At 38.1% G+C, this 14,351-nt stretch overlaps 2 protein-coding genes across 2 annotated transcripts in view; one reads left to right on the top strand and one right to left on the bottom strand.

Moving 5' to 3' along the window:
- The window catches only part of LOC134664396 (odorant receptor 2a-like), a 188,491-nt gene that overhangs the window by 29,161 nt on the left and 144,979 nt on the right, over positions 1–14,351 (top strand). The gene's annotated exons all lie outside the window — the stretch shown is intronic.
- On the bottom strand, positions 646–14,332 carry LOC134664375 (arylsulfatase J-like). The gene is made up of 7 exons (XM_063520960.1): positions 12,756–14,332; positions 11,204–11,363; positions 5,964–6,190; positions 5,155–5,260; positions 2,141–2,293; positions 1,033–1,713; positions 646–949 (listed from the first exon to the last, which is right to left on the bottom strand). The coding sequence occupies exons 1-7, from the start codon at positions 12,870–12,872 to the stop codon at positions 738–740; spliced, it is 1,656 nt and encodes a 551-aa protein (XP_063377030.1). The 5' UTR covers positions 12,873–14,332; the 3' UTR covers positions 646–737.

Raw genomic sequence — 14,351 nt, forward strand, 5'->3', positions numbered from 1 at the left:
TTTTTCTAAGCCAAAAAAACATAGGTACTATAGCCACGGGAGCTGAGGGCCTACCGCGAACCACATTCAACGTGTTACCTCCCCTGTCACACTTACGTGCGCATTTACAAGTGCGACAGAGAGGCAACACGTCGAACTTGGTTCGCGGTAGGCCCTCTGAGCGGGCCCGCGCGGCTGCTACCGAATTCCGGAAGCTACCCGGATGGGATGAACATGCTTTGATGTTAACAGGACAGGCAAACAAAACAAAAACCTTTTCAAACTTTAGTGTAATTTTATTTTACTGTTGGTCAGTATCCGTTTTTTGCTGTCGCGCGGCCGGATTAAAAGGACCAACTGTGGGTAAGTATATCCAATTGTTACAAATCTTGTTATCTATGTGCAAAATAAATCCGAAATTAATGAAAAAATTGGTTTTGCCAATAAGTGACATAATTAGTATCCTTTTCTAAAAAAAATCCAGCATAGACTTAAGGACTGTGTTTTGGAAAGTAGAGACCTGTCAATACTGGATCTCACAAAGGTCACGAAGATAAATTTGAAATTGCCGCAGGGTCAATGAAGTCTAATAGATATAAGTATTTAAACACAAATGTGTCACAAAAATTAAAACAAACCTTTCTTCATAAAATTTAATTCGATGACTCACATGTGTCGTAATAACTAAGTTCCTACTTCCTACTGATCCTCAAACACATACACATCACATATACCACCTCCAATAATTCTGACTTGATTTATTTAATATGTTCTGCCCAAGTCGACCAGGCATAGTTAAACTGGTTCGGGTGAGACCTAGGGTCTCGCACCAAGGGCAGGATCCTAGGTATTGTTCTATTCTTCTCGGTTTCCAATTTCTGAAGCAGTTTCTGCACGATGTCTGGATATAGTTTTGAGATGTCCTTCGTTTCGCAAGGATCTTCAATGATATTGTAAAGACAGACGGTTCCTGGAGGAAAAAATAAAGCAAATTAGATATGGCTGTGATAATTTTAGTGAAATACTACTCGTATACTTATAGCTTACACGTACCATTTTCAGGGTAACATAATGACACATCTCGTTCTTCGCTTCTTTTCAAACAATCAATTTTGTATTTGTATCTCTTCCTCATTTCATCATCGGCCATATTCACTTCCAGACCAGAATTGCGAAGAACAGAATACATAGTGCTCTTTTTTACAACATCAACGTATGAGGGAGGGCTGGGGCTGCCAATAATCCCCCTAAGATCGTGGCCCTGATAATTACTGTATTCTTTTATCACACTCCCTGTTATTAATTTGTACTCTGCCGATATAATCATATAGAAACCTTGGTAGTCATCGATTTCAACTATTTCATTACGCTTGGATGTCGCATTTGTAATAATGTTGTCCCATTGATTAAACCCGTCTATACCTGGCGGAGGGTCGGCACCCACTGCGTGGAGCAAAGTCGGGAGCCAGTCTGAAATATGCATATACCCATTCCAAGCCCGGCTCACCGGATTTAAGTTTGCCTTCCACAAAAGTCCGGTTACCCTCACGGCGCCTTCGAATGGAGACATTTTAATCCCTCTCAGCGGCCAATTAGATCCATAATTCAGGGAGTTCCCCGACGTCATGCCACCGTTGTCCGATGTGAACACTATGATGGTGTTGTTTAATATCCCTTTATCGGAAAGTGATTTTACTATATCGCCTACGCTGTCATCCAGTTTTTTAACCATAGCTGAAACAAAACATTATATATCAGTTCTATCACTATCGTTACATTGGCTACACTTTATAATATGTGTATGGCGGTTATAATGTTCAACTATATTGATAGATCTTAAAGTTCCATTCTAAACCTTATTGCCAAGCCTTACAAGCCTTATTGAGCTTACTGTAGGACAAGGTCGATCTGTGTAAAATTGTCCTATAGTATTCATTTATTTTAAATAGAAATATTTTTATGAACACACCAATCACACCATGTAAACGACGGCAGGGTCGGCAGGGTCGATGGCGGGACGATCTGGAAACATTTCTTAGCAACTGGACGGATGCTGCAGTTAATCGGGAGGATTGGAAGTCTAGGGGGGAGGTCTTTGCCCAGCAGTGGGACACTTTATAGGCTCGTTAAAAAAAATATGACGTGAAGAAAGGGAAGTCACCTGCCAGTATGCGCCGCTGTTGTGACTCGATATGGCGCATGCGGCGCACCTCGTCCGGCGGCGCCTGCAAGATGGCGCCGTCGTTGCCGCCGTGGGGCGCGTTGTGCGCCACCATCAGGAACAGCAGCGACGACGGGTCGTGAGCTTCGATAACTGCACCATACAATAGTTTTGTTATCATCCCGAATGGTAACGATGAACTTTATGCAAACTTCTTCGTGGTCGTGACCTCATGTCTGGGGGACGTGGGGGGTTATTCTTCCTACCACTGCTCTCCAGGCCTCTCGATCTTCAGCCATCTGCATCGTTGCCTGGAGCGAAGTCTGGGTAATATTTTGGACCACATCTGACCATCTACTGGGTGCACGCCCTCTACTCCTTCGTCCATCGCAAACTATCCATACATATTTGAGAGGCAGTTTGAACTCGGAATTTATTAAGCGACAATAAAAAGTTTTCATTCAATTAGTTGCTATTTACGCCTGGTGGATATTATTTCAAAGGCTTCCTTATTTTATTAATGTAAATATATATTTAGCAAACTAATATACTTACTACTCATCAAACATCAACTCAACTGTCACAATTTGTGTGCTTTGAAGGAACAATGAACTATTCGCGTCGTAACAAAAACAATTACACTTGTAACAAGATGTCCGTCCAATTTCTAATTAGTTACCTACTCCGAGCTACGTAACCTGAGTTTACTTGACGTAGCCACAGAATAAATAATAGTAAGGTAAATGTACGCTTCACCGAATGCTTAAGCCCTAAACTTACGTTTAATTTTTTTATTAGTTCTGATATTTTCTTACGAATATGTTCAATACTAAAATAGAAACATAGATAAATTTGTCCTCATTTAAACATACCTGTAAATTACTGAAATGATTGGACGTGTATTAAAAACATTTTTAAAGTCATTTCTTCCAATTTCCTTGTTTGTACCGTTTACCGAACTAAGAAACGTGATTTGCACATTATACCGAATAGGGAGCCCGCATTACCGAACTAGGAAATAATTGTATGAAAATATGGTGTTGAGTGGTGCTCAAACTTCAGTAGTTCACTATTAAATCCCTACTATGCTTCGTTTTTTAGCATTATAAAGATGGTAAGCGATCTTGACGTGTCTTTTTTATTGAAAAATACTTTTGAAAAATAAGTCAGTAAGTAAGGTACGCAACAATTATAAAACATGTACGCATGTGTATAAAAAAATTTGGCTGTTTCATAAATTTTGGCTCGTCCATTTTCTATGGAAGGGTAAATTTTTTTTCACGAATTCGGAGTTGGTCCCATAGTAAAAGTTGCTCAGTATAATCCCAAAACCTCCCTGGGAATGGGAATGTAGTTAATTTTTAGCCACCCTGTATGGGAACCCCGGAATTTCATAACTAAAGATAAAAGTTTAAAAAATCACAATCGCCCAAGACGAGAGGAATCTAAAAAAAATTTTTGGACATCTAGGTTTGGACCACCCTATATAAAATATTATTGCTTCATTATTTTTATTATCCTATTCAGTTTTTTTGTCCACATTCCAAGACTATTATCAGGCGTCCAATAAGTATGTCTAAAGTTTGAAAAGCGCTGGCATTGAAATAATGGTCACAAAAAATAAACATATAAATATCGACCTAGCCGTTATCGTAATAAGGATTATATTCTCATGAACGTCGAATAGAAACATGGCCAACGCAAACATGAGTTCGGTAGCAGAGACCATGGGTACCATTTACCGAACGGCCGATCGGTGAACGAAACATGGAAAATATGTGGAACCTATTTCGCGAACGGATTTTGAAAATAGTATTGAAATCGTAATCAATGTGGTATAACTACAAATCTATCATTAAATTTAATACTTGAATCCATTACAAAACCGTACATGTGTAAAGTTCTTGCTAATACTGACGTAAAATATCTAAAATTATTGTTTGATAATAGTCTTGCCAAAAACCTTATTTTGATGCCAAAAAGTCGTAAAACATGAACATTTCAAACGCAGTTTTATAATAATCTATATAGGTTATTGTTGTTCGGCAATTGCTCATAAAATTACAAATACATTAAGTTATTTGTGAAATTAGGTAGTTAATCTAAATAGTTCGTAATCAACCATTAAAAAAATAATTTCATAAACATACGCTTTCCCTGATTCCGGACGCTGTTCGATAATACATTCCAATCAAATTGTCGGTGTACTCATCACCGAACTCACATTAAGCTTAATTTCTGATAATATGACTGCACTAAATTAATTAAATTGACTAAAATACACAAACTAATTAAGTAGTCACACTGAAAAACCATACTTTGAAACACAGAAATAAATTTAAAAGGTTTTATGACCTTAAGAAATATACGCAACTTCTTACCGATTTCTTTAAGGTTGCCCATACAAAGTGGCAATCGGCAGCAACGATCCGTTTCGATCAGTTGCCACGTCCCAACTGCGGGACAAATTGGCCGACTCTGAGGCATAGTGGAAGGGATAGGTATTTAACTCGTGGAAAAAAAATACGCAAGTAAATATCAGCTGTAAATAATCGACTTATAGCCTAAAATAGAAGAAATTCGGTGATACGGACGGAAATTGAGCGTTCGGTGAAGCGTACTTTTACCTTACTGCCGTACAGAAAGGAAATTTCCTACAAAACCGAAGTTTGACAGCGGTTCAGGGTAGAATCATGCTGTCCCGTTCTTATATATGACACTATGCCTTTCGGCTATTTAGGGTTGTCAAAATTCAAGCCATTATCTTATCTGTGGTCGTGCACGCAAAGGAACGTCAAGTTGTGTTAACCAATTGCTCGAAGCAATGCTGAGCCGAATGGAGCCGAGTTTGCACGAAGTCAGGAGTTTCCTCCTGGCTGTACAGCTGGCCTAGCCAAGGTGACAATCGCTATCGCTTCGACAACGAAACGCTTTGTGTCTCTCTATCACTCTTCCATATAAGTGCGACAGTGACAGTTGAGTTTCAATCGCTACGGAGCGTACTCTGAGCTTACTTGATGTAGCCTCCCGGGTGTACAGGTCGGTGACATAGCCCGTCGAGTCCCACGCGGGGGTCTCATTCCTGTACAAGTCGTAGCCGGACACGGTCCCAGAGCTCCACTGAAACATCAATCAACAAGATTGATTAGTCAAAAAAATTGGTAAAAACTGAAATACAGAAACTATTTTAACATTTCTAAGGACATTAGGAGCTTACTGTCTAATTATAGTTTGGTAACTATTTTATAATCAGTAAACAAAGTTATAAATGCACAAAACCCTGGGGTATGAATAATAGGTAGGTACCTACCTACTTACTTAAACAAAGCCGGAATAATACTTGTTGTTACAGTATATATTTCCTTTCCAGTTTTCTTGGTTAGAAGTCACAGAGGCATATTCGGATACGTGTTATGGATATGATCTGTCAGCTGTCAACAGCAATGACACTTGATCATATCTTACTATAACCATTTCATAACAAGATCATAAAGTTTGATGTTTCTTCAGGTTGTTTTTTCAAAACTTTAGGTCGGTTTAGAAATTCAGTTTTTAACTACATAATATAATTAATAATAATCATGTAATTGCTATTATCGCTAAAAACATCATCATTTCATCCATTACAAGAATTATTGTTATTATTTTCCTAGACCCGTTCCCGTTATTATTTTCCTAGATTTTTCATCGCGTGGGCATTAAACAAAAGAATCACGAACTGCAAACGCATCAAATTTAAAACCAGTCTTACAAAGGTTTAAGTACCAGCTTTAGTTTCGACAATAATGCAGTAAAAGTCGCATAAAATAAATGGAATATTTACCGACTCCTCAATCGTGTACTCATAGTAATCAATATACCCGCCCCGGTGCCCGAAGTGTGTGTCGAAGCCACGCGCTGTGGGCAGAGCCGCTGACCGACACATACCCACATGCCACTTTCCCACCAAATGCGTTGAATAACCCAACTCCTTCAGATATTGTGGTAAAATCTTCTCGTTTAGCGGTAGAAATCTGTCCTCACTCTGCACGAGAGGATAACCTTGCATGCCTGTAATGTTACAAACGACGTAATAAGGAAAATTTGTACATAAATTTAAAGTGTACGCAATAACGCTGTTTCTTAATATTTAATACCGAGATAATTGACATTGAAGTGGAGGTAAGTATTTCGTCGTGGGGCCCGAATAATGTTTTTCATTTTTAATTTATGAGCCCGCGAATTTCTCGACCGGTCCAGATCGCGTGGACGCCATTTGAATTCTTTTAAGATTAATAAGTCTTTATAGTCTGACAAGCCAACTTTGTCAGTAGTAAAAGGTGCAAAAGTGAAAATTTGTTGGTATCCCAACCCTTCGCGCCTACAGTTTTTTGCCGCTTCTTTTTACTGACAAGGTTAGCTTGCCAGAATTTTATAAATATTGAATTTTTTTTTTTATTTGTAAACTTTTAAAAAACCAATTATAGTTAAATAATACTTTTTTCTTATAAGGTACTGCAGAGCCGCCGCCGAGACGATGGAACAAAAACAAAGATTTGTTTTTATCTGGGAGAAAACTAAAGGTGCGTTGTGTAATTTCTAGCACCTTCTTATTCTTAGTAGATATTTGGTACCTACATATTTAAACTTATAGATAGGCATATTTGCGTTTGCATGTATATGATGGTCGATCTTGTCTACGTGACAGCGTGATAAAACGGTGTCCGTCACTTTTTATCTGACGGTGTTAAAAAAGTGTCATTTATTTTATCATATGAATAAAGATGGATAAAATCATCCATAATACGCCGGCTAGACGGAGAGTACATACCTGGCCAAAAAGAAATATTTTAGACTTGCCAACACACATAATATTGTATATAACACATAACTTAAGCACTGCGCCTTGACATTGGCAATGTATGTATTTACCTTCATCCTTCATCATTTTAGTTATTAATAAGAATGATACTCTACTTATTATTATATTTAGGAACTAATTATCTAAATAATTTTCTCTTGGGCTGATAAAAAAGATTTAAATTTGACAATCAATTATTTTAAATAGATATTGTAACATTGCATTAATTTCGGCATAAGATATTCATCTCGGATTGCATTTCCTAAAGAGGCGCTATAATTTTTCGCACAGGACAAAATCTTTATATATAAACGCGAGCGGCTCTGACGGTAAAACCGAATGAAATTATGCTCAATCGAAAGAGCTTGAAAAAATATCACTTTTGAATCGAGAACATGTATCCGCAAAATTCGTATTGTCGAGTATTTTGCATTTAAAAGTGAAAAAATTTCGACAAAGAATGCAAATGTTCAATTTGTTGGTTGTCATTTGACAGCGTTTGTTGCGTTTAGAAACTGCAAACATGCTTACAAGTTAGGTTGGTCGTTTTTTTTTAATAAAAAGCAAGACGACTATTACTGTTTATTTGATGACTTTCCGGTATGTATAATGGTTATTATTTGCATTAAGTTTCGTTTCATATGGATATGTATACCGGTAGAATTATTACATAATTTTTTTTTAAACCAGAACGTGCGATAGTCTGTTACGGCTTTTAAGACGATTGCAACACTGCCTAGACGTCAACACCATTCGGCTTTGGGGTGTTTTGAATTATTAATTTATTCGAAAATACGTGATAAAAACCTGTTAAATAGTGTATTGTGTGTGTTAACAATAAAAAATAGTCACCGAACATAGTGCAAAGTGCAAACGCCATCGTAACGTAACGATATTTGAACTTCAAAGCGTTCCATGGGAGTATTGTGTTTAGTATAAACATCGGTCTCTCAGGTAAAACTTTTCAGGTAAAACTACTTTTGACCAACATGCTCAGTCAAAAGCAGTTTTGCCTGTTTTTGTCGGTTAAAAGTTCTTTTGACCAGTTCACACTTTTGACTGCAAAAGGTTGGGCTGGACATATGGCAAGGGAAGGTAAAGATAAGTGGGATAGAGAGGTAGCGGAATGGTATCCTAGAGATGGAGAAAGGAGAGAAGGAAACCAATAATGAGGTGGTCGGATGACATAAAGAAGCATGCGGAGCCGAATTGGATAGGGACGGCAAGGGATAAAGAGCTGGGGGAGGCCTATGCCAAGAAAGCACTGACTGAAATAATTATTAAAAAGCAATGACATAAAAATTATTTAATAAAGTTACTAAGGAAAAAATATTGAAAAACTAATTGATATAAATGAAATGTGAATTTATTTAAATGTAATATGTACTGAAATTTATTTTTTTGGGCAATAAAGGCTATTCTATCCTATTCTATTCTAATTTGACAGGTGACAACAAAAAAAACATTAATTCCTGCTAAAATTTCAGAGTCATAGTTAAGCGTAGTACCAAAACTAGGTTGATTTTTAGGGTTCTGTAGCCAAAGGGTAAAAACGGGACCCCTATTACTAGGACTCCAATATATTATTAGAACAAAACAAATTATTTTCAGAAAATATTTAATTTAGGCTCCATAAGCCTTCAGTAAGTAGTGCATAAGTATACTTGGAAAAATCCGACCTATGCCGCCGTGGATGGCCCGGTGGCAGAATGGCACAGGCACCTGCGGCAATAGCAGAGGACGCTGCTTTGATTCCAGCCTGGGGCACTGGAGGCCTTGGTCACTTTTTAGGGTTCCATACCCAAAGGGTAAAAACGGGACCCTATTAAATACTAAGACTGCTGTCCGTCTGTCTGTCACCAGGCTGTATCTCAAGATCTCATGAACCGTGATAACTAGATTAACTAGACAGTTTACATTTTCACAAATGATGTATTTCTATTGCCGCTATAACAACAAATACTAAAAACAAATTAAAGAAATATTTAAGCGGGGCCAATGAAATGAGTAAATTTTTATTAATATGTTTTAATATGACATGTTGGTCGCAAACAAGATACAAGGCTGTTAATGCCGATGGTAAGTGGGAGTTTAGACTAGACCTCTGCTTCTCCAAGGGACTCACATTGCTGACCGAGTAAATTTTTATTAATATGTTTTAATATGACATGTTGGTGGCAAACAAGCATACAAGGCTGTTAATGCCGATGGTAAGTGGGAGTTTAGACTAGACCTCTGCTTCTCCAAGGGACTCACATTGCTGATCGAGTAAATTTTTATTAAAATGTTTTAATATGACATGTTGGTGGCAAACAAGCATACAAGGCTGTTAATGCTGATGATAAGTGGGAGTTTAGACTAGACCTCTGCTTCTCCAAGGGACTCACATTGTTGACCGAGTAAATTTTTATTAATATGTTTTAATATGACATATTGGTGGCAAACAAGCATATAAGGCTGTTAATGCCGATGGTAAGTGGGAGTTTAGACTAGACCTCTGCTTCTCCAAGGGACTCACATTGCTGACCGGTTACAAATCTATTACACTCATACTAGGGTACCGTACCTGATTAGGGTATCGTACCATACTAGGGTACCGTACCTGAAGGGTAAGTAAAAACGGGAACCTATTAGCGATTCCGACTCGCACTTGGCCGGTTTTTCTTAGTAGGTATATGACATTTGTTTCAGTTTTACTTCATTGTCCGTCTGTCTGTCTGTCTGTCTGTCATCAGGCTGTATCTCATGAACCGTGATAGGCAGTTGAAATTTTCACAGATGATGTATTTCTGTTGCCGCTATAACAACAAATACTAAAAAGTATGGAACCCTTCGTGCGCGAGTCCAAATCGCACTTGACCGGTTTGATATTTCAGGCTCCGTCACACAGGCGCGTTTCGCGTGCGGCGCGTGAGCGGGGCGCGCCGCTTTTTCATATAAAACGCTCAGGCCCGGCTCTGAAAACGCGCCGGTGTGACGGAACCTTTATTTCAGTTTACTCTACTGTCCGTCTGTCACCAGGCTGTATCTCATGAACCGTGATAGCTAGACAGTTGAAATTTTCACACATGATGTATTTCTGTTGCCGCTATAACAACAAATACTTAAAAGTGTTCCGTTCTTGATGGGTGAGTCCGACTCGCACTTATCCAGTTTTTTTTTTTAACGAATTTAATATTAACGGATAGGCATTAATATTAAAGAATGAAATAGTAGTCATAATTTCCATACTTTCACTTTAGTGCCATGAAGGGTAGGTACAAAAGGGTTCCCTCTTTTGAGATTGGAAAGTGGGCTAGGTTATAAATGCGGCCTTCACAGAACCGATCTGCGACCAGAAAAGTGGGTCAGGTTAGAACTGTGATCCTTATAGAACCAAACTGCAACCAGAAGTGGGTTAGGTTAGGTTAGAACTGCGACCCTTACAGAACCGAACTGCTACCAGAAAAGCAGATGAGATTTTTTTAATTACATATTTGTTTTTAGATATATCGGAATAGTAAATTTTTCGAGTTAATGTTACGGATTTAAAGTTTTCTGAGATGAGATAGGTTTGTAACCGCCTTGATGAAGGTTTGAAGTCTAAAAGTAAATAATTACTTAATTCATAATGAGTATTACCTATTACTATTATTTATTTTACCCGAGCGAAGCCGGGTTTTCATCTAGTTAAATCATAATCCATCCATCCATCCATTTGCCAAAATTATATCAGAACCTATGTATTCTAGAGCTTAGCTCTCTTGAAGTTTTTGAGACATATTTTGTTTATAGTTTATTTACTTTGAGTAATTAGTAACTGGAGACGCCATGGCTGTCATTTTCTGTACAAAACAGTCTGCCGATTTTCGCGGGGGAGGGGCATGTCAAACGTATGACTATTTGTACATGATTTGTACCTACGTAACTTACAAACGTCAGTCCATACAAAAGTTTGCACAATTGTGCGAGGTTTTCGGCAGAGGGGTAAGCCCTTAAAGGCGACTCCGGTTATTAAATGCTCTAAGTTTATTTATGACCTACCCATGGTATAATAATATACTCCGCCTGGTACTCTCTTCCCGTCTTTTCTAGGTCACCTGACTGACACAAGCCTACGTCATCATGCGACAGCGCTATATGATAATATGCGATAGCGCTATATATAGCGGCCATGTTATTGTGACTTAGGCCTGTAACACTCTGGGAAGAGAAGACCATGTTTTATTAGACTATGGACCCACCCAAAGTATAGGCATGTTTTCCAGTAAGCAGCGCCGATCGCGAGGGCGTGCACAGGCAGTGCGAGTAGAAGCGCTGGAGGGCGACGCCGGAGCGCGCCAACAGGTCTATGTTCGGCGTGCGCACCTGCTCCGAGCCGTGGAAACTCACGTCGTCCCAGCCCTGCATCATGGTATAGTCACCACACGGGATTTTGGCCATTTAGTGTTCTTGCTAAATTGAAAATTCTATAGCGTATAATATTTAAAACTTCCGCTTTTTGAACACATATTAACTCACATTTATAGACGGGTCTAACGCGAAATTTACACAGGTGGTGAGCGACCACGACCAGTGAAACCTGTGTCGAAACGTCGGTAAATAAAGGTAATTGAATAAATTTCGCGTTAGACCCCTCTATAAATGTGAGTTCTATAGCGTAAGTATTGAACTACCAATTTAGGTAGGACCCTAAATGGCGCAACAATCGCGGAGCGTGATGGTACAGTCGCCATTAGATATATCGGAGCTGCCAAGGTGCTCAAAAATATCTGAACACGCACTCTAGCGCCTTGACAATAGAGGCGTGATCAGATATTTGTGAGCACCTTGGCCGCTCCGATATATCTGTGGCCTATTTTATAAAGCTACAAGTTACAATTTTCAAGCGGAAGTCTCTTTCTAACCCTATGCGTTAGAACGAGACTTCCGCTTGTAAATTGTAACTTGTAGCTTTATAAAATAGGCCACTGATGGCGACTGTACAAGAATATACTGTAACTGCGGCGGTAGCACGGTCGCATTTTTATCGCTTGTCACCATGCCTGTCACGTTCTAACAAGTATGTAAGTGCGAAAGTGACGGGCATAGTGACAGACCATAAAAATGGAACTATGCTGCGCCCGCTGGTCACTACGATGCAGACTTCATAGAAACCGCATTATGAAGTGTTTTCAAACAAGTAGGTAAAGGACGACTAACTACATACTACTAACGCTACTACTCGTGTGAGTCATCCTTGAAATGCTAATCCGTAAACAGAAGGCCTACCGCGAAAACCGAAATTCGCAATTGCGGGGATCTTTCTCTTTTACTCCAATGAAGGCGTAATTAGAGTGACAGAGAAAAATGCCCGCAATTTGCGAACTTCGATTTTCGCGGTTATAGCCCAGCACTGTGTAACTGCCCGTGTTCATTCCTAGAATCCAGGAGATAATTAGGTATTTAGAATACTTTAGAGTAATTTTTAATACCTAGTAATGAAAGAACTTGAAAAAAGTCAAACGTAGGGGCTTAGGCTTAGCTGTGGTTAATGTACATTTCTAAAAATATTATTTCGTAGCGTTAATTTACTACGTTTGTATGAAGAACTTTTACAAAATCAAAGAAGAGAAGGCACGACATTAAATAAATTGTAAATGTAAATACCTACCTACAAAATTTTATATAAAATCGGGCTTGCTTAGAACCTTAAAGGACTTTTCTTAGAAAAAGGTAATAAAGATCTATAGAATCAGTACTTATGATGATACGAACTACTTTTTTATTAAAAAATAACCAGCGATTTTTACTTACCAAATCATCTGCAAGTATATAAACTATATTTGGCTTCACATTGCTTTCACCCCTTACCCCGAGAGTCATCACAATTAATAAAATCACTGCCAATTTCGTTTTCAAACACTCTGCCATTATCTTTATTTTTTATGAAATAAATAATATATTATTACATAAAATAAACCTAGCTTCATTATCGCAGAGCACAATAAGAATGAGAGAAACCGACCGAAAGGCCAATTCGAACGTACATTTTGACATCAAAAAGATGTCACTCTGTTATCATTCGGCCGTGCGTCTCCCTCGCGTCAGATACGAGCGAAATGCGCGCATGAATGATAACTAATTTTCTCTTTCTTTCTTCTTCCTCGCGTTATGCCGGCATTTTGCCACGGCTCATAGGAGCCTGGGGTCCGCTTGACAACCAATCCCAAGGCTCTAGTTTTTACGAAAGCGACTGTCATCTGACCTTCCAACCCAGCGGGGAAACTAGACCTTATTGGGATTAGTCCGGTTTCGTCACGATGTTTTCCGTCACCGAAAAGCAACTGGTAAATATCAAATGACATTTCGTACATAAGTTCAGTTTCATTGGTACGAGCCGCGGTTTGAACCCGCGACCTCCGGATTTAAAGTCGTACGCTCCTACCGCTAGGCCACCAACGCTATTTTAATGATATATAATGATAACTAATTTTCATTTAAATAAATAAATGTACGTTCGAATTGACCTCCGATACCGTCCGTGTATCAAATATGGAGATAATGGCCGGTCAGTGCACAGTGTAGTATATTCGAGTTTCGAGTAGGTAGCTTAAAACGAGTATGCATAATATATCATTCACATGTATATTTGCTTTTTTTTATTAGACTTTATGTAAATTATCCAAACATTTATTACAGTCGATTTGTTTAATAGATCACAAATATAATGCTGTAAAATTTTTACTACTGTTTTTTTAGATAGGAAATTAAATTTATTTACAAGCAAGATATATACAGTGGTATTTCTTTACTGTTTAATTACTAATTCACATATGAAACGTACATTTTCTAAATAACCTAAATACCTAATAGGGTATTTGACTGTATTTAAAATAAATTATTTTACACCATGAAATAAAGCACCAATAGATTACGTGGAGAAAAACGTGGACAGCAGTTATTTTTAGACACAATTCCTATTTTTAAACCCGCATAAAACTATAAGGAGTAGGTAATTTGATTATGACATCACATGCTAGTGTTTCATATAAATTCCATTGTAGCAAAAGTGTTTTGACAGTTCGGAAAAAGAAACCGATTTGACTAGTAGTCAAATATCCTATTGTTTATTATATTATTAAAACTATTACTGTTTGTTTATAAGTAAGTCATACAAGTTTTTAATCATAGGCAAATACTGTAAATATGTAAGTAACAAATCAATAATAACGTACGAGATGCACTGAGCGCACATGCACATCGTATTCATATCAAATCAATAACATATTTTAAAATGTTAATGCAGCTAAATATAAGTGTTGATGTCGTCTGTCTGTAGCCGGAAAGATTACAAGTACCGTTATCTAGAGAGTACCTATCTAAGAGCATGTCGAGATTGTTTAACGGCAT

This window comes from Cydia fagiglandana, chromosome 5 (assembly GCF_963556715.1).
Source record: "Cydia fagiglandana chromosome 5, ilCydFagi1.1, whole genome shotgun sequence".
Lineage (NCBI taxonomy): Eukaryota > Metazoa > Arthropoda > Insecta > Lepidoptera > Tortricidae > Cydia > Cydia fagiglandana.